At 41.9% G+C, this 21,585-nt stretch overlaps 2 protein-coding genes across 2 annotated transcripts in view; one reads left to right on the top strand and one right to left on the bottom strand.

Annotated features, from left to right (window-relative positions):
* Nucleotides 1-21,585, top strand: part of LOC308105249 (uncharacterized protein) — a 319,910-nt gene that overhangs the window by 265,002 nt on the left and 33,323 nt on the right. The window lies entirely within an intron of this gene.
* LOC308105210 (uncharacterized protein) lies at nt 17,702-20,027 on the bottom strand (the record flags this gene model as incomplete). The annotated part of the gene is made up of 5 exons (XM_080455845.1): nt 17,702-18,161; nt 18,476-18,567; nt 18,772-18,951; nt 19,150-19,464; nt 19,992-20,027. The coding sequence occupies 5 exons, from the start codon at nt 20,025-20,027 to the stop codon at nt 17,702-17,704; spliced, it is 1,083 nt and encodes a 360-aa protein (XP_080311971.1).

Genomic DNA, 21,585 nt, shown 5'->3' with positions numbered 1-21,585 from the left:
GGACTTTGCCATTATATATTAATTCATTGATAGAATGGAATCCTGGAGCGCATGGGACACGCTCAAATGACTGGCTGACGCTGAAAGTCCCTAGGGTAAGGACTGAACTTGGGAAAACAGCCTTTTGCGTTAGTGCCCCAACTACGTGGAATGACCTGCAGCTGAAATTTAAGATCAGTTCGCCCATAACATATGGTCAATTTAAATCTTTGATTGCAGATCTACCCACAAATGTCTGTAACTGTTTTTAATTTTGTTTTTGTTCTGAATGTCACTGATATGAATATTGATGTTGTATTGATGTTGTACTATGCTGTATCTCGACGACACTGCAAATGAGGGCAACCTCAATGTCTTTCGAGAATAAATAAAGGTTTGAAATGAAATGAAATGCTCATCCATATGCTGCCCCGGGAGAAGGACCACGGATGGAGCCATGAAATTGAGGTGCTGGTGACACTTTACTGGCTGGCCTGTGGGGCGTCCTACAGGATGACACGAGACGCCTTCGGGATGCCAATCTCCACCATCTGCAGGACGGTCCACAAGGTCTTGGAGGAAATGATGACGGAGCTCCTCCACAGAGTGATTCATTTCCCCAGACCCGAGGACATGGAGGAGGTGGGGGCCGAGTTTCGCTGGCTAGCTGGACATCCGGTATTCCGCCATGCTGCCGGTGCCATCGACGGTTGCCACGTCCGAATCGCCCCCCCTAGACTGCCACAAAAAAAGTGCTACATTAACAGGAAGCTTTTCCCCTCACTGGTCCTGCAGGGTATCTGTGATGCGAATGGCAGGTTCCTGTTTACATTGGCCAACCAGGTACTGTACATGATGCCCTTGTCACGCGTCACTCTTTTAGCACATAAACGAACAAAGCTGATTCAGACAATATAGAACATCACCAAAGCCAGTACTGTTTGTATTTTTAGTGCAAATCGAAACTTCCTGTTGATTTTACTATTTTTAATAAGAACAAAACTGTCAAGTCTAGGCTAACTACTAACGCAAAGCATTATCCAATACAAAAATTGCCTAGTTAGATAAACTTACAACACTAGAGAGGCAGGCCAACATGGCATCTCGGGAGGAAGCTTCCCCGGTCTTTTCCAGGTCATCAGCTTCCTCCCGGCCGGGGTGCAGTAATTAGAACCCTATTTTCAGGAGCATAAAGACCCACCAACAGGCAAAGGGATAGAGCCCGGTGGTGCCACAGCTGCAGGTGGCGTGGTGCGCTTAGCGACCTCTAGCCCTTCTTCGAAAGCAGAGGAAGCCAGGGAAAGCCAGCCACGACCTAAGAAAAAAAAATGAAGATATGCTGGATTTGTTTCGGGAGGAAGCCTCGCCGGTCTGTTCCAGGTCCTCAGCTTCCTCGCGGCCAGGAGGGTGGGGGCGGGGGGGCGGGAGGAAACTTCCCCGGTCTTTTCCAGGTCATCAGCTTCCTCCCGGCCGGGGTGGGGCGGCTCTCCACTGGATTCCTGACAAGAAAAAATATACGATAGTTTAAAGCAATCTGCTTGTGTTCAAATATGTGTATCAAATATAATTTTATTCCAAGGCAACGTCTCTCTTCCATGGTTAGAGAGGGAGAGAGCGCAAGATTGCATTGGGGATAATGGCTTGTGCAGTCTTCTCTTAATCTGTTCTTTTTGTCACGTCCGATATACATTTAGGCTGCAATCACACAGCCTGTTTGGCGAAAAACTAACTTATGTTACATGTTTTGTGTAATGTACATGTTTTGGAAAATGTTTTTTATCAACAAAATGAATAGCCAAAAACAATGCATAGCCAAATATTTTTCCAGGACCCTTGATAAATTCCACGACCCTTGATAAATTCAAAACCTTTTCCAGGACTGGAAAAGGTTTTTTCTAATTATGAAATATTTCAGGGAATTTCATGACTGTGGGGACCCTGTACATTAGGCTGCACGTATTTCAAGTAATGCTAGGCATGTTTTGGGACAAAACATGAAATCAATAGCCAATGCAAATTGTATCCAAACATCTTCTAAAACATTCAGATTAAGACTGTCATTTTAAGATTTCATTGGCTATTCAAAACATTAACATTAACATTCAACATACATTGGCCAACCAGGTACTGTACATGATGCCCTTGTCATGCGGCGATCACGCTTACAAGCAGGCCCTGTATCCACCAGCAGGGTACTTCCTGTTGGGTGATGGAGGCTACCGTGCTTGCAGCACCCTGTGGCTCTTATGACTCCATACCGCAAGCCTTTGGCAGGTAAGAACGCTCTTCCTGTGTCATAAGAAAACACACACACACACACACACACACACACACACACACACACACACACACACACAGAGAGTACTTTGGTGACTTTGAAATACACAATAGATTTACAAAGTACATTTGAATTCACAGGCCAAGTTCAAGCACGGTACAACCGGCACCACACCAAAGGACGCAACATCGTAACCACTTGAGCCATATCTACATTTCGGCCATTAGAAAATAGCCGATCTACAAGCTCACTTATAGGACTTGTAGGTCTGCTATTTTCAAAAGATTTCTATACATTTTATACATTAGAAAACTTGTGAAATGGGACATTCTGCATAAGTATTACTTTCAACTTTTGGTATTTAAGTACATTTTTATACCAATACTTTTGTACTTTTACTCAAGTAAATTTTTAATTCCGGACTTTTGCTTGTAACAGTATTTCTACATTGCAGTATTGTTACTTTTACTCAAGTAAAAAATGTGAGTACTTTTTCCACAACTGATAAACACATGCATATTTCTCTGGATGAAGTCCTCTTGCTTGGTGAAAAGTCTCGTTGACAGCTCAGTGCAGAATGAACTCCCTGGACGCATACCTTCAATTGAAGTAAAATAACGTTAATACTACTCGCATAAACACATATCAAACATTAGTCAGAGGCAGTTCTATCTCCCCAAAATTGGCTGAGACTATTATAAGTCCAATAAATATATCCACAACTAATTAGATCTCATTTGAACCACTACAAAGAAGACCCAGCTGAACCAGCGGACACTTTCAAAAGGACTGGCCGCAAATAAGGCTTCTTAGGCGGGGTACAGTGGTCTGACGGGCCGGCGGCCGGGTTAACAGCGGCTAGCCGGCTACACAAACGTCCGAAAGTTCGGTGCACAAATCAGCCACAGATTTGAAGTTAATTAACAACATTCAAGCCATCGTAGAGCGTACCTTTGGGATGCTGAAGGCACGGTGGCGCTCGATCTTCCTTCGGGCCCTGGAGATCAGGCCCATCTTTGCCCCAAAGGTGATCGCCGCATGCTGCATACTCCACAACATTTGCAAGGCAGCAGGGGATATCCTGGACGAGGAGGAGGAGCAGGAGGATGGCCCGGGCCCAGTTGAGGAGGATGGCGCAGACGGCGCTGAGAGGGAACTGTCTGGGAACGGTCTCCGAGAGAGGCTTGCTGATGAAATCAGTGCTCCTGATGAACTGGATGCATGGCTGGGAGACCATGATTACATGTAGAGCAGAGGTCTTCAACGGTGGTCCAGGACCCCTAGGGGGTCCTCAGAGTTACTACAGGGGGGTCCACCAAATCTTTGTGTGATAGGAACTTTTTTTTTACATTATCCACTTGAACCCTAGCATCCCTATTCTGAGAGGAACATTAGCCGGAAATAGCAGATCTGCTATTTTCAGCAGAGAGGTTTGGTGTAGGGGGGAGCAGACCAAGTACAGAGCGCAAGGTCAAGTTTACTAAGTATTGATGGTTCAAGTGGTTAAATATCTGAAAATACACAGTAACATGAATCTAGCACAACACTACACAATGATAGTGCTGTCAAACAAGTCCATGGATCTATCTATGAAATCTATTAAAATGTTTAATCTGCAACATATGTAGTAGGGGGTCCCTGCTTCATCTCTCTCTCAGCTATAGGGGTCCTTGGCCTGAAAAACATTGAAGACCCCTGATCTACAGACAGAGGAAGGTTTGTGTACAGCAGGGGTGTTCAACAGGGGGTCCGGAACCTCTAGGGGGTTCTTAGAGTTACTAAAGGGGGTCCGCCAACTCTTTGTTTGATGGGGAACAAGCTTATAGATCTGCTATTTTCGGCTATTGTTCCGAACAATAGCCGAAAATAGCAGATCTATAAGCTCACAACACCGCGAAGAATTGCTGTAGAGGGGAAAAGAGCAGACTAAGTACAGAGGCCAACGGTCAAGTTGACTAAGCATTCATAGTACAAGTTGCATCATTTCATTTCATATAATTAGATTGTAAATAGTTGTGTGTATACAGAGCCGTTTGGGAGAAATGCGGGGCCCTGTGCGAAGTCGCGTGCGCGCCCCCATCCTCGCGCGCGCGTTTTGGGCGGTTAAGTACCACTTTAAAGTTGGATACTAATAGGTTAAATGGACTAATTTACTAATAAAGTTGAACTATAAAGTTATGAATCCTAACTTTGCACTCAGTCAAACCAATTTGCCCAACTGAGACAAAAGACCAGTGGTCAAAGCAACAAAGTACATTTACTCAAGTACTGTACGTACAGTATTTGCACAGTAGAAGACAGTACTAGTACTAGTAGTAGACAGTACTGTGCAATCTTTAGGTATTTATACTTTACTTGAGTATTTCCAATTTCCAATACTTTTACTCCACTACATCTCAGATCCAAATCTACTCCATTACAATTATTAGAAAACTTCAGTTACTAGTTACTTTGTAGATTTAGATTATTATTACAAAACATACATTAACCACTTGAGCCATATCTACATTTCGGCCATTAGAAAATAGCCGATCTACAAGCTCACTTATAGGACTTGTAGGTCTGCTATTTTCAAAAGATTTCTATACATTTTATACATTAGAAAACTTGTGAAATGGGACATTCTGCATAAGTATTACTTTCAACTTTTGGTATTTAAGTACATTTTTATACCAATACTTTTGTACTTTTACTCAAGTAAATTTTTAATTCCGGACTTTTGCTTGTAACAGTATTTCTACATTGCAGTATTGTTACTTTTACTCAAGTAAAAAATGTGAGTACTTTTTCCACAACTGATAAACACATGCATATTTCTCTGGATGAAGTCCTCTTGCTTGGTGAAAAGTCTCGTTGACAGCTCAGTGCAGAATGAACTCCCTGGACGCATACCTTCAATTGAAGTAAAATAACGTTAATACTACTCGCATAAACACATATCAAACATTAGTCAGAGGCAGTTCTATCTCCCCAAAATTGGCTGAGACTATTATAAGTCCAATAAATATATCCACAACTAATTAGATCTCATTTGAACCACTACAAAGAAGACCCAGCTGAACCAGCGGACACTTTCAAAAGGACTGGCCGCAAATAAGGCTTCTTAGGCGGGGTACAGTGGTCTGACGGGCCGGCGGCCGGGTTAACAGCGGCTAGCCGGCTACACAAACGTCCGAAAGTTCGGTGCACAAATCAGCCACAGATTTGAAGTTAATTAACAACATTCAAGCCTAAAATAAATCTTAAAATTACATTCCGTGGCAAAACAAAAAAAGAATTCGGACATTTATTACCGCGGTCCGTGTCCGCTATATTGGTCCTGTTTTTCAAGCGCTGGTGGCGCTGGTGGCTCAATTTAGTGCCAATATTATGTTGTACTTGTAAAAAGATTTTGTATTTGTAAACAAATTTTGCATTTGTAAAAAAAAAAATTGTATTCGTAAAAATAATTTGTACTCGTAAAAAAAATATTTGTATTCGTAAATAAAATATTAGTATTCGTAAAAAAAAGATTTGTATTCGTAAAAAAAAGTTTTGTATTGGTAAGCAAAAGATTTTTATTCGTAAACTTTTTTGCTATATTTTTTTTTTTTGTGTGTTTGTAACATGTGTTAAACATGTTGTAATTGTAGAATTATATTTACAATGAACATTGTGACCAGAAAAAAACAACAGTTTGCTCGCTCGAAGATCTGGAAAATGTATCCTGACGCAAATGGGCGTGGCCTATACGGGAGTTGTGTCATGACCCAAGGAATCTAGGGGAAAAAATATTTTTGATTGAGTGTCCTAGTCTCACACTCAATCAAACTCTGCAGCCGCACTGAGGCCCCCTGACATTACCTGTTTGCTTTCTAAACTCGATCTAGCCTTTGATTGCCTTTCAATAAAACCATATTTGATAGACATAGGTATCACCTACATGTTACTGATTATAGGGAATGTTATATTATTGTAATCCGTTGTTTATTTCCTGAGCAATTGAATTATGTTGCAGCTAAAACTCTTGGGGTTGCAACATGGCAACCCCGTTTGCCATGTTGCCATGGAGACCTATGGAGCTTTATGATTGGGTAGTGGAAAAGGCCTCACGTGATTGGCTCATACCCGGAAGTGCAGAGTGCCAAAAATAAAGTTTTGCAATCCGTAGAACAGATCTTCGAGCGAGCAAACTGTTGTTTTTTTCTGGTCACAATGTTCATTGTAAATATAATTCTACAATTACAACATGTTTAACACATGTTACAAACACACAAAAAAACATATATAGCAAAAAAAAAATTATGGACACATTTTTATCTTACGAATAAAAATCTTTTGCTTACAAATACAAATCTTTTTTTTACGAATACAAATCTTTTATTTACGAATACAAATATTTTTTTTACGAGTACAAATTCTTTTTACGAATACAAATATTTTTTTTACAAATACAAAATATGTTTACAAATACAAAATATTTTTACAAGTACAACATAATATTGGCACTAAATTGAGCCCATACTGGTGGTCCGGTGCGGTGTTGCATTCTGGGCAATCTGCTGTGAAAAGTCCTCAGCGAGTCTAGTCTGAAGTAGCCTGGGCACCATTCCTTTTCGGGTATATGATCCGGTCGGGAGCGGAAGTAAAAAAAAAAAAAAGTGGCCGGATGGGCAGAACCGGAAAGACGTCTCACCCCAAAATAGGTCCGTCCTAATAAAATCCTTGATGCGGCATAGTTTAGCTTATTTTTTTAAATGTAAATGTGCGTGCACTATCCGGAGACTATTTAGCGTCTGTATTATCCCACGGGGAAATTCTATTCCATTTAAATAGGGATTGGGGAACCAAAACAAAGCGGCACCGCAAAACCGGATGGGCAGAATCCAGAAAGAGGATTTTTTTTTCTTTTTTTTTTCCAGTAGGCGTGGCCTAGACCGGATCATATGGGTCTTTAGTAACAGAGACCAGGCTTTCCTCCGAGGTGGAAAGACTGGTGATGCGAGGTTAAGTCTGAAGCATGCTCGGTAAAGGGGGCGGATCAAGTTCACATCCGGGTATTTGGTCTGTACTTGGGCAAATGCAAGCCCCCAGAGTTGCTGAGAAACATTGAAGCTGCCACCCCAGTGGCCAAAGCTGGAACTGCAGGCGGGGAGAAATACATGCACGCGCAAAACATACTGAGAGATATTTATATTTATACATATAAATATATTATACATACATACATATGCATTTACATATAAATATGCATCTCGAGTGTATTTAATAAATATCTCGCGTTCAATCCTTGACGTACGGGCTGCCGTAGAACGCAAAAAGGACACTAGTGCGCTGCGCATGCTCATAACTCTATGGGGGGTCAAAATCGAACCAATAATTCTACTTCCGGCAGGTTTCCGGGTGCTTCAAAACGCCAGTGAGCACATTCATTGAAATGATAGCTGGGGGCGGGGCAATCCGCCCTCTAGTTATATTATAGCCAGATTCCAAACCCGAAAATCTCGGCCACTCGCTCACTCCCACTCGGTCACTCCGACTCCAAACCGGATGTGCTAAATTCCAATTACTCAGTTGCTTCTTGGAGGAGGCGAGTGGAGTCGAGTGGAGGAGCCGAGGAGGCTCTCTACTTCCGCATTTAGCGAGTGTACATCAAGTGTAGGCTCGACCACTCTCCACAGCTCCTCCGCGGCAGACTTCCGCATCACGTGTACACGTTTTTTTTTTTTTTTCCCTTCTCCCGTGACGTATAAATTCTCCTCCTCCACATGTGTCCGTTCCCCAAACAAACAGAAGCAGTTATGCCTCCGAAAAAGAGCGACGATCCCATTCACATTTGTAAGTTACCAACGATGTTAATTATAAAGATAGTATACAATGTGGCCATCTAAATTGATGCACAATAACAGTGGTTTTGTTGTTTGTTCTGTTTATTTGTTAGGATCCACATACAATACAACAAAACATATAGAAAATAAACTGTAGATTACACTACGAAATGCTTATATACGGATATGGACTGTAGTGACTCCAGTCCATATCCGTAAATAACCATTTTATGAATCTCATGTGCATATCGTCAGTGTCTCATCAACGAAAGACACATGAATTTGTGATCTGACTAGCAATGGTTCACATGACGCTCGTCTATCACAAGCGTCATGGAACCGATAGGTCCTGGGTTGCGATTTTTTTACATTGACAACTCTCACATGTACATAAACGTTCAGATTTCAAATATAAAGTGCTTTCCCACGAGCCACGGATGTTACAAGTTGATCCGATCCGGGATAAGTACCCGTATCTCCCGTATTGTTCAATAAAAAAAGCATTTTAATTCAATCGCCGGCCATTTTCTCCGATGCTTTCAACTATGCGACACTAATGGTTGGGAGGTGTATTGCACTCTGATACATTACAAAACAATTAAAAATAAAATCGAAAATGGCCGGCGATCGTATTTAAATGCTTTTTATAGAACAATACGGGTCGGATCAACTTGTAACATCTGTGGCACGTGGGTCAGCACTTTATATTTGAAATCTGAACGTTGTGTAGTACATGTGAGAGTTTGTAAATCTAAAATAATTGCAAACAAGGAACTTTCGGTTCCATGGTATGACAATCATGTTTCAGGGCTACGATCATCTGACATATGTTGAGCTTCACACAAATATAATTCTTTACAGGGACAGATGAGGAGACACGGAGCCTCATCTCCATCCGGAGCACCAGGGACCATCTTTTTGATGGAAGGAGAAATTCTTCCAAAAAAGCTTGGACGTGAGTTTGATTAATTATCATTTCATTTGTCATTTCATTTGCAGGATAACATATTCTGCATATACACATACTTGTCTTGGAGCTTTCAATGAAATACATGTTCATCTTTGTTAGTCTATCAATGTTTGAGTTGGCTGGACTGCAATTCATATTTTAGTGTATGTAGAGTTGACAACTGTACGAATGTGTGTATCTCCTGACATCCAAGAAGCATTACCTTCACATTCCCAACACATAAATATGTCATTGATGTAATTAGTAGGATCTGTGCATGTAACATGTTTTGTATTCCTCAGGATGATAATGAAAGAGATGGGGGTCACCACCATCACCACCACCCAGCTGGGTAAAAAATGGGACAATCTGAAAAGGAAATATAAGGTATGGTTGCAATGTGCAATTTCAAGTGCTTAGTACTGTTTATCCTTTGCTGTGTGCATTTAGATACTCTCACAGTGTGAAAGTCATGTAAGACTATTCCAAATAGGCTCACAACTCAACTACAATGTTGCTTCTATTCTTGTAGGAGATCAAATGTCCCCCTACTGGGACGGGGACAGACAAGGGGGAGGACACACCCAACACCTGGCCGTGGTTCGACGATATGCATGATGCAATCGGGGGCACCCCCTCTATGGTGCCCCCGGTTCTGATTGACTCATCAAGTGAGACGACCCAGACGGCCAGTGAGGGTGGGTCCTCCCAAGGGCCAACTGCTGGCTCATGTCCTCCGGCCACTTTGAGCCAGGAGGTGGCCCAAACTGGCTCAAGTGGCCGGGAGGAAGGTGAGCCAGCCACCTCTGTCTGTACCCCCCACTGCTCTTCCTCCTCCTCCACCACCACCTCATCATCATCATCATCATCTTCCTCTGCCAGGCCCGGTCCATCATCCCCCTCCACCTCAGCTGATCCCCCACCACAGAACCCCAAAAAAAGGAGAACAATTGCCCATTTCCTGGAGGAAGAGCAGAGGAGGGAGGAAGAGCGGCGAGAGGTCGAGGAGCAGCGTCACGCTGCTCAGCAGCGTGACAGCAGCAGATTCCTCGACCTCTTCGAGGAGCTGGTGAAATCCAAAAGAAAGAAATAATGTTTAACATTGTTTCTTTCTTTTGGATTTCACCAGCTCTCTCTAAAATTTAGAGACATTTTTTTTAAGTGGTCCAGATGTTTTTTTTTTATAGCTTTTATTGATTTCATTTTCCAGAGGCATTTTTTCTTAGAGGCATTCTTTTATTTGTATTTCTTTCAGAGGCATTTTTTCTTTCCATGTACATGGGTCCTCAGAGTTACTACAGGGGGGTCCACCAAATCTTTGTGTGATAGGAACTTTTTTTTTACATTATCCACTTGAACCCTAGCATCCCTATTCTGAGAGGAACATTAGCCGGAAATAGCAGATCTGCTATTTTCAGCAGAGAGGTTTGGTGTAGGGGGGAGCAGACCAAGTACAGAGCGCAAGGTCAAGTTTACTAAGTATTGATGGTTCAAGTGGTTAAATATCTGAAAATACACAGTAACATGAATCTAGCACAACACTACACAATGATAGTGCTGTCAAACAAGTCCATGGATCTATCTATGAAATCTATTAAAATGTTTAATCTGCAACATATGTAGTAGGGGGTCCCTGCTTCATCTCTCTCTCAGCTATAGGGGTCCTTGGCCTGAAAAACATTGAAGACCCCTGATCTACAGACAGAGGAAGGTTTGTGTACAGCAGGGGTGTTCAACAGGGGGTCCGGAACCTCTAGGGGGTTCTTAGAGTTACTAAAGGGGGTCCGCCAACTCTTTGTTTGATGGGGAACAAGCTTATAGATCTGCTATTTTCGGCTATTGTTCCGAACAATAGCCGAAAATAGCAGATCTATAAGCTCACAACACCGCGAAGAATTGCTGTAGAGGGAAAAAGAGCAGACTAAGTACAGAGGCCAACGGTCAAGTTGACTAAGCATTCATAGTACAAGTTGCATCATTTCATTTCATATAATTAGATTGTAAATAGTTGTGTGTATACAGAGCCGTTTGGGAGAAATGCGGGGCCCTGTGCGAAGTCGCGTGCGCGCCCCCATCCTCGCGCGCGCGTTTTGGGCGGTTAAGTACCACTTTAAAGTTGGATACTAATAGGTTAAATGGACTAATTTACTAATAAAGTTGAACTATAAAGTTATGAATCCTAACTTTGCACTCAGTCAAACCAATTTGCCCAACTGAGACAAAAGACCAGTGGTCAAAGCAACAAAGTACATTTACTCAAGTACTGTACGTACAGTATTTGCACAATAGAAGACAGTACTAGTACTAGTAGTAGACAGTACTGTGCAATCTTTAGGTATTTATACTTTACTTGAGTATTTCCAATTTCCAATACTTTTACTCCACTACATCTCAGATCCAAATCTACTCCATTACAATTATTAGAAAACTTCAGTTACTAGTTACTTTGTAGATTTAGATTATTATTACAAAACATACATTAACCACTTGAGCCATATCTACATTTCGGCCATTAGAAAATAGCCGATCTACAAGCTCACTTATAGGACTTGTAGGTCTGCTATTTTCAAAAGATTTCTATACATTTTATACATTAGAAAACTTGTGAAATGGGACATTCTGCATAAGTATTACTTTCAACTTTTGGTATTTAAGTACATTTTTATACCAATACTTTTGTACTTTTACTCAAGTAAATTTTTAATTCCGGACTTTTGCTTGTAACAGTATTTCTACATTGCAGTATTGTTACTTTTACTCAAGTAAAAAATGTGAGTACTTTTTCCACAACTGATAAACACATGCATATTTCTCTGGATGAAGTCCTCTTGCTTGGTGAAAAGTCTCGTTGACAGCTCAGTGCAGAATGAACTCCCTGGACGCATACCTTCAATTGAAGTAAAATAACGTTAATACTACTCGCATAAACACATATCAAACATTAGTCAGAGGCAGTTCTATCTCCCCAAAATTGGCTGAGACTATTATAAGTCCAATAAATATATCCACAACTAATTAGATCTCATTTGAACCACTACAAAGAAGACCCAGCTGAACCAGCGGACACTTTCAAAAGGACTGGCCGCAAATAAGGCTTCTTAGGCGGGGTACAGTGGTCTGACGGGCCGGCGGCCGGGTTAACAGCGGCTAGCCGGCTACACAAACGTCCGAAAGTTCGGTGCACAAATCAGCCACAGATTTGAAGTTAATTAACAACATTCAAGCCTAAAATAAATCTTAAAATTACATTCCGTGGCAAAACAAAAAAAGAATTCGGACATTTATTACCGCGGTCCGTGTCCGCTATATTGGTCCTGTTTTTCAAGCGCTGGTGTATGGGCTCAATTTAGTGCCAATATTATGTTGTACTTGTAAAAAGATTTTGTATTTGTAAACAAATTTAGCATTTGTAAAAAAAAAAATTGTATTCGTAAAAATAATTTGTACTCGTAAAAAAAATATTTGTATTCGTAAATAAAATATTAGTATTCGTAAAAAAAAGATTTGTATTCGTAAAAAAAAGTTTTGTATTTGTAAGCAAAAGATTTTTATTCGTAAACTTTTTTGCTATATATATTTTTTTGTGTGTTTGTAACATGTGTTAAACATGTTGTAATTGTAGAATTATATTTACAATGAACATTGTGACCAGAAAAAAACAACAGTTTGCTCGCTCGAAGATCTGGAAAATGTATCCTGACGCAAATGGGCGTGGCCTATACGGGGAGTTGTGTCATGACCCAAGGAATCTAGGGAAAAAAAGATTTTTGATTGAGTGTCCTAGTCTCACACTCAATCAAACTCTGCAGCCGCACTGAGGCCCCCTGACATTACCTGTTTGCTTTCTAAACTCGATCTAGCCTTTGATTGCCTTTCAATAAAACCATATTTGATAGACATAGGTATCACCTACATGTTACTGATTATAGGGAATGTTATATTATTGTAATCCGTTGTTTATTTCCTGAGCAATTGAATTATGTTGCAGCTAAAACTCTTGGGGTTGCAACATGGCAACCCCGTTTGCCATGTTGCCATGGAGACCTATGGAGCTTTATGATTGGGTAGTGGAAAAGGCCTCACGTGATTGGCTCATACCCGGAAGTGCAGAGTGCCAAAAATAAAGTTTTGCAATCCGTAGAACAGATCTTCGAGCGAGCAAACTGTTGTTTTTTTCTGGTCACAATGTTCATTGTAAATATAATTCTACAATTACAACATGTTTAACACATGTTACAAACACACAAAAAAACATATATAGCAAAAAAAAAATTATGGACACATTTTTATCTTACGAATAAAAATCTTTTGCTTACAAATACAAATCTTTTTTTTACGAATACAAATCTTTTATTTACGAATACAAATATTTTTTTTACAAATACAAAATATGTTTACAAATACAAAATATTTTTTACAAGTACAACATAATATTGGCACTAAATTGAGCCCATACTGGTGGTCCGGTGCGGTGTTGCATTCTGGGCAATCTGCTGTGAAAAGTCCTCAGCGAGTCTAGTCTGAAGTAGCCTGGGCACCATTCCTTTTCGGGTATATGATCCGGTCGGGAGCGGAAGTAAAAAAAAAAAAGTGGCCGGATGGGCAGAACCGGAAAGACGTCTCACCCCAAAATAGGTCCGTCCTAATAAAATCCTTGATGCGGCATAGTTTAGCTTATTTTTTAAAATGTAAATGTGCGTGCACTATCCGGAGACTATTTAGCGTCTGTATTATCCCACGGGGAAATTCTATTCCATTTAAATAGGGATTGGGGAACTAAAACAAAGCGGCACCGCAAAACCGGATGGGCAGAATCCGGAAAGAGGATTCTTTTTTCTTTTTTTTTTCCAGTAGGCGTGGCCTAGACCGGATCATATGGGTCTTTAGTAACAGAGACCAGGCTTTCCTCCGAGGTGGAAAGACTGGTGATGCGAGGTTAAGTCTGAAGCATGCTCGGTAAAGGGGGCGGATCAAGTTCACATCCGGGTATTTGGTCTGTACTTGGGCAAATGCAAGCCCCCAGAGTTGCTGAGAAACATTGAAGCTGCCACCCCAGTGGCCAAAGCTGGAACTGCAGGCGGGGAGAAATACATGCACGCGCAAAACATACTGAGAGATATTTATATTTATACATATAAATATATTATACATACATACATATGCATTTACATATAAATATGCATCTCGAGTGTATTTAATAAATATCTCGCGTTCAATCCTTGACGTACGGGCTGCCGTAGAACGCAAAAAGGACACTAGTGCGCTGCGCATGCTCATAACTCTATGGGGGGTCAAAATCGAACCAATAATTCTACTTCCGGCAGGTTTCCGGGTGCTTCAAAACGCCAGTGAGCACATTCATTGAAATGATAGCTGGGGGCGGGGCAATCCGCCCTCTAGTTATATTATAGCCAGATTCCAAACCCGAAAATCTCGGCCACTCGCTCACTCCCACTCGGTCACTCCGACTCCAAACCGGATGTGCTAAATTCCAATTACTCAGTTGCTTCTTGGAGGAGGCGAGTGGAGTCGAGTGGAGGAGCCGAGGAGGCTCTCTACTTCCGCATTTAGCGAGTGTACATCAAGTGTAGGCTCGACCACTCTCCACAGCTCCTCCGCGGCAGACTTCCGCATCACGTGTACACGTTTTTTTTGTTTTTTCCCTTCTCCCGTGACGTATAAATTCTCCTCCTCCACATGTGTCCGTTCCCCAAACAAACAGAAGCAGTTATGCCTCCGAAAAAGAGCGACGATCCCATTCACATTTGTATTAACGATGTTAATTATAAAGATAGTATACAATGTGGCCATCTAAATTGATGCACAATAACAGTGGTTTTGTTGTTTGTTCTGTTTATTTGTTAGGATCCACATACAATACAACAAAACATATAGAAAATAAACTGTAGATTACACTACGAAATGCTTATATACGGATATGGACTGTAGTGACTCCAGTCCATATCCGTAAATAACCATTTTATGAATCTCATGTGCATATCGTCAGTGTCTCATCAACGAAAGACACATGAATTTGTGATCTGACTAGCAATGGTTCACATGACGCTCGTCTATCACAAGCGTCATGGAACCGATAGGTCCTGGGTTGCGATTTTTTTACATTGACAACTCTCACATGTACATAAACGTTCAGATTTCAAATATAAAGTGCTTTCCCACGAGCCACGGATGTTACAAGTTGATCCGATCCGGGATAAGTACCCGTATCTCCCGTATTGTTCAATAAAAAAAGCATTTTAATTCAATCGCCGGCCATTTTCTCCGATGCTTTCAACTATGCGACACTAATGGTTGGGAGGTGTATTGCACTCTGATACATTACAAAACAATTAAAAATAAAATCGAAAATGGCCGGCGATCGTATTTAAATGCTTTTTATAGAACAATACGGGTCGGATCAACTTGTAACATCTGTGGCACGTGGGTCAGCACTTTATATTTGAAATCTGAACGTTGTGTAGTACATGTGAGAGTTTGTAAATCTAAAAAAATTGCAAACAAGGAACTTTCGGTTCCATGGTATGACAGTCATGTTTCAGGGCTACGATCATCTGACATATGTTGAGCTTCACACAAATATAATTCTTTACAGGGACAGATGAGGAGACACGGAGCCTCATCTCCATCCGGAGCACCAGGGACCATCTTTTTGATGGAAGGAGAAATTCTTCCAAAAAAGCTTGGACGTGAGTTTGATTAATTATCATTTCATTTGTCATTTCATTTGCAGGATAACATATTCTGCATATACACATACTTGTCTTGGAGCTTTCAATGAAATACATGTTCATCTTTGTTAGTCTATCAATGTTTGAGTTGGCTGGACTGCAATTCATATTTTAGTGTATGTAGAGTTGACAACTGTACGAATGTGTGTATCTCCTGACATCCAAGAAGCATTACCTTCACATTCCCAACACATAAATATGTCATTGATGTAATTAGTAGGATCTGTGCATGTAACATGTTTTGTATTCCTCAGGATGATACAGAAAGAGATGGGGGTCACCACCATCACCACCACCCAGCTGGGTAAAAAATGGGACAATCTGAAAAGGAAATATAAGGTATGGTTGCAATGTGCAATTTCAAGTGCTTAGTACTGTTTATCCTTTGCTGTGTGCATTTAGATACTCTCACAGTGTGAAAGTCATGTAAGACTATTCCAAATAGGCTCACAACTCAACTACAATGTTGCTTCTATTCTTGTAGGAGATCAAATGTCCCCCTACTGGGACGGGGACAGACAAGGGGGAGGACACACCCAACACCTGGCCGTGGTTCGATGATATGCATGATGCAATCGGGGGCACCCCCTCTATGGTGCCCCCGGTTCTGATTGACTCATCAAGTGAGACGACCCAGACGGCCAGTGAGGGTGGGTCCTCCCAAGGGCCAACTGCTGGCTCATGTCCTCCGGCCACTTTGAGCCAGGAGGTGGCCCAAACTGGCTCAAGTGGCCGGGAGGAAGGTGAGCCAGCCACCTCTGTCTGTACCCCCCACTGCTCTTCCTCCTCCTCCACCACCACCTCATCATCATCATCATCATCTTCCTCTGCCAGGCCCGGTCCATCATCCCCCTCCACCTCAGCTGATCCCCCACCACAGAACCCCAAAAAAAGGAGAACAATTGCCCATTTCCTGGAGGAAGAGCAGAGGAGGGAGGAAGAGCGGCGAGAGGTCGAGGAGCAGCGTCACGCTGCTCAGCAGCGTGACAGCAGCAGATTCCTCGACCTCTTCGAGGAGCTGGTGAAATCCAAAAGAAAGAAATAATGTTTAACATTGTTTCTTTCTTTTGGATTTCACCAGCTCTCTCTAAAATTTAGAGACATTTTTTTTAAGTGGTCCAGATGTTTTTTTTTTATAGCTTTTATTGATTTCATTTTCCAGAGGCATTTTTTCTTAGAGGCATTCTTTTATTTGTATTTCTTTCAGAGGCATTTTTTCTTTCCATGTACATGTTTTCCATTCACAGACAAGACAGACAAAAGTGTCACTTTTCAGCTATAGTCACCTTTTTGAACCCAAATAGGGCAATTGTGTGACACCTGACCCGAAAGAAAACAACATGTTGTCACCTTTTTCACCTCAAGGCTGTTTGCATGCCTGCATTAAAATGGCACATCTTTGTTCAACAGCATTTCAGTCATTTATTGAAATCAGGGCAGCAGCACAAGTAGTGGTAAGGCAGTTTTATCTTGTACAAGGACCGCATTTTCACATGCTGGGCAAGGAAAGCAAGGAAAAGTTTTAAAACACACAAAATTAACACAGGCATCAGAGGTGGACTGAACATCAGTTGAGTATTAGAACAAGAATGTATCCGTTCAGTTGGTATCAACAGTTCTACATGTGAAATATCTGCACATCTAGGATCATGTGTATGACTCACTGAACACACGTATGATCAACTTTAAACCAAATTGCCAATTCCATCACATACTCTTCTACTTAAATAGAAGAAACACACTAGACATACTACAGTAGGCATGTAGGACAATTAAATGAAAGTCTAGTGTTTCAACGCCCAGACGTTTAATTCTACAATAAATAAAGTGTAACCAAATAATGCCTCAATAACTAACCAAATAATGCTTCAATAACTAACCAAATAATGCCTCAATAACCAAACTACAAATAATGCCTCAATAACTAAAACTACAAAAACTACAAATAGTCATGCTCATTCAAGTGCTGAGGTAAAGCCAGAGGAGCCGACAGTTCGGCTGCCATTCTGTCCCGCAGATCATCCCCACACTGTTCCCCCCTCTGTGGACCAGCTGGCTCCATGGGCATCTCCTCCTCCTCCTCCTCATCCATAATGTCCCCGGCATCGATACAAATGTTGTGCAGGACACAGCATGCCGTGATCACCGCTGGAGCAAATTTGTTGTGGACCTCCAGGGCCCTGAAGAGCAGGCATCTCCAGCGGACCTTCATCCTGCCAAAGGCCCGCTCAATGATGGAGCGAGCCTTGGCATGATGGTGGTTGTAGCGGAGTTTCACAGGTTGCACAGGATCCCGAAAGGGGGCGATAAGTGTGATGGGAGCACTGATACAGGGGTAGCCACCGTCACCCAGAATGAAGTACCCTGGAGGAGGGTACAGCGCATCCCTGTACATACCACTGTTAGGAGAAAAGAACGTTATTGTTATTTAGTGTGCTGCAAGGGGAATATGTCTGGGCCTCCCACACCAATATACATGTAATGTAGATAATTCTCACACACACACACACACACACACACACACACACACACACACACACACACACACACACACACACACACACACATTAAAATGATGGCAACTACAGGCATTTGGACCATGATTCAGCCACATAGTGAAATAATGACACAATATCTTAGTCCCATCATGTAGCACCACTATTTATTGCTATTTGATATCTTTATGGAAGATGGAATGATAACATTATCGTACCTGTTTCTTAGGATTCTGGCGTCGTTAACACGGCCAGGATAACCCACGAAGGTGTTGAGGAACCTGGCCTTCGCGTCACATAAGCCTTGCAGCTGTAGAATCAGAATCAACTTTATTGTGACAACACAGGTTACAGGTGTAAAACAGTGGGTGAAATGCGTTTTGGAAGGCCCATAGTTTTGATTCTTTCCATAAAAAATAAAGGGAACAAGGAGAAGGGGGGCAAGGGGGAAGAGAGATAAATAAAGTTTACAAAATCCACATATTTAGATTTCCACATAAGGTGCGGTAAGTACCTGTATGGAATAGAACAGCTTCCTGTTCAGATACTCCTGGCTGTGGGGTCCAGCGGGGCTCTTGATCCTTATATGGCACCCGTCGATGGCACCCACACACCTGGCAAACACCGGGCTGTTGCCCATGGTTGCAAACCCACGGCCAACCTCTGCCAGATCAGCAGCAGGGAACCGGATGACCTGCATATAGTTGTTAAAAACATTCTGATTATTTTCTGCATTGCATCTGTATTTTAGAGTTGTTGTGTCTTTATGTGTGGTGTTTCAATTACTGTTGTTGTTGTTGTTTGTATGTTGAAGCATGTGTATTTGGAATGAGCTGTTGAAAGGTTACTATAATATCATTTCTCATGATAAACAGAACTGAAAATGGATCACCTGTGTTCGAAGTGCTGCGATCACATCAGTGCCACTGTGGACCAGCCTGTAGACAGTGGTTTTGGGGACATCGAAGGCCCGGCACACCACCTTGTATGACAGGCTATGAGCCAGCCAGTACACGGTCATCAGGACCATGATGTCCCTTCCCCAGCCATGGGTCGCCTCTGACGGGAAAAGCCTGATGAGGGCCAGTATGGACTCACGGCTCAGGCGGAAGTCTGGGCGCAAGTCCACATCAGGATTGAAGAACATTGCCAGGACTGGCACAAGCCTGTTGACCCTGGCATATTGGACCAGAGCAGGACTGTGGTCCTGTGAATTGAGTTGAAAGTGTGTGATTGTTGGCATGTACACATGAACTATTTAACTACAAGTATGTTAATAGCATCACAACCACTGAATCATGTAACCTTTGTACTGCCATGTAATATAGTCTAACACGCTGGACCAGAGCTAGGGATAGACCTAAGTTTGAACAATAATAGTTTTGGAAACATTTGTCTTTATGATGTGTAAATTGAACGCTATGATGCCTTTTACAATTATGAGTCTGAGCATTCCAAAGGAATTGGTGATACTGTCATGACTGCTCATATCCAGCAGATGTCACTCTCCCTTCATGGTCTGTCATTACTTGCCGTATCCATCCATCCTATATAAATGACTCTGATCTGAATGATTGCTTGATCTAGTCTCTAGTCTGCATGCCAAACACAAGATGTGTGACTTGTAGAATTTTGGCATCCATGAAATTCCCTGCCCACTTATTTATTAACATTTGATTTAAGAACGGGTGGTTATTACCTTGTAGAGTAGCAGGAGTAGTGCGCGACGCATACGTGCTCTCCTGTGCTCTGAAAGGGCATGCTCCTCATTTCTTCGCTGCTGCTTTTGCAGCTGCAGCCACATCCAAGATGCAATCGCGGCCGTTTTCATCTTGTCTGGTGAACACGGTGTTTGGGGTTGAACCCCCTTTTGTATCCTTCCGACCCATGATTACTAATCATTTATTAGTTACTGACAGGCATCACCTGGCTGGCATGTCTTGCCAGCCAATAGGGGATAGTAAGATCATAACGTTTCACATCTGACTTTCAAATCATGTGTCCGTTGCAGGGAATGAACACAAGAGTTTGATTGATTGATGTAGTTTATTTAGAAAGACATGAGAATAGTACATGACAGTACATAACAGTACATGGAAGTACAAATTCACAATACAAGGTCTACTAAACTGGAAACCCTCATTAAGCACTGAGCTTGTTTAAGATGAGAACCCCATGCACACAAATCATGATGAAATATAAGAGGCAGACAGATATACACACTACTATACAGATGAAGGAAGATTTGCGATGAATTGTCTATTCTTCTATTCTGTACTATTCTATACCTGCATATTATTCTATGCATATATATTATTTTCATGGCAATGACAAGCTATATGATCGGCTCGGTTGGCTGTGTTGGCTGTGTTCCAGTGATCCAGCTGTGTGAGACGTCATAAGTGATCGCGGAATTTGCCGTCGCTTTGAAATGACGCGCTAAGTGCAGTCCGATCCTTTGAGGCCAGCTGGTCGGCCACTCGTCCTCGCAAATAATCCTCGGCTCCTCGCAGGGGCGGGGCTTAAGCGCGAGTGGAGGAAGCGAGGAGAGTGAGCGAGTGACCGAACTTTGGGGAATGGAATCTGGCTGGGATCTAGGCACTGCTGCCTTCCGCCGCCTGGTCAAGGTACATAGAAAAGAAGGTACAGCGCCGCCATCTACGTCATTTTCGCTATCATGCAATTCCAGGAGCCAGACTGCAGCCTGGAGTCCGGTGGAATGCATTGGAGTTAATGAGAGCCCGGTGGATCAGCTCATGAACAAAATATATTTCTGAATGACTGACTGAGACATTTGTAAAGTAATTGCTTCTGGAAAATAAAAGAAGACATAATCACACATTAGCTTTCTGCTGTGTTGCTTTTCGATGTGTACACCGTATACGTTTATTGAGCGATCTAAAGAGCATAAAGTATGCAATACTGCAGAGCCAGAAACCGCTTATTATAAGCCATGTCCGCTTATTATAAGCGACTTCGGGCTTATGTTTCTGTGAAGTTGCTTGTAAATATTGGTAGTTGCGGGTTGCTGTTTTTGGGGCTTTTTTCTTAAGTGTAGTTGATTATTTGGGCTTGTTGGGCTCACAATTTTAAAATGATTTTAACCAGTGGTTCTCAATAATTTTCATGTCATGGACCCCCAAATGAATATGTATTTGTCCTAACCCCTATCTGAAAATGTTTTGTGCCAGGGAGCCCCGTACCAGATTTGTGTTGTTCATAGTGTTTCAAAATTCTTCAAATATTTCACAATTTATTTCAGGATTTTTTTGAAAATAGCAGATCTAAGCTAAGAACGCGTCGCAGCGACGCATTGTGAGCTTGTAGA

The sequence above is a fragment of the Gymnoscopelus braueri genome (assembly GCF_963280865.1).
Source record: "Gymnoscopelus braueri genome assembly, chromosome: 17".
In the NCBI taxonomy this organism is placed as follows: Eukaryota; Metazoa; Chordata; class Actinopteri; order Myctophiformes; family Myctophidae; genus Gymnoscopelus; species Gymnoscopelus braueri.
The sequence above is the reverse complement of the archived record's forward strand: the minus strand, read 5'-3'. Positions and strand labels throughout refer to the sequence as shown.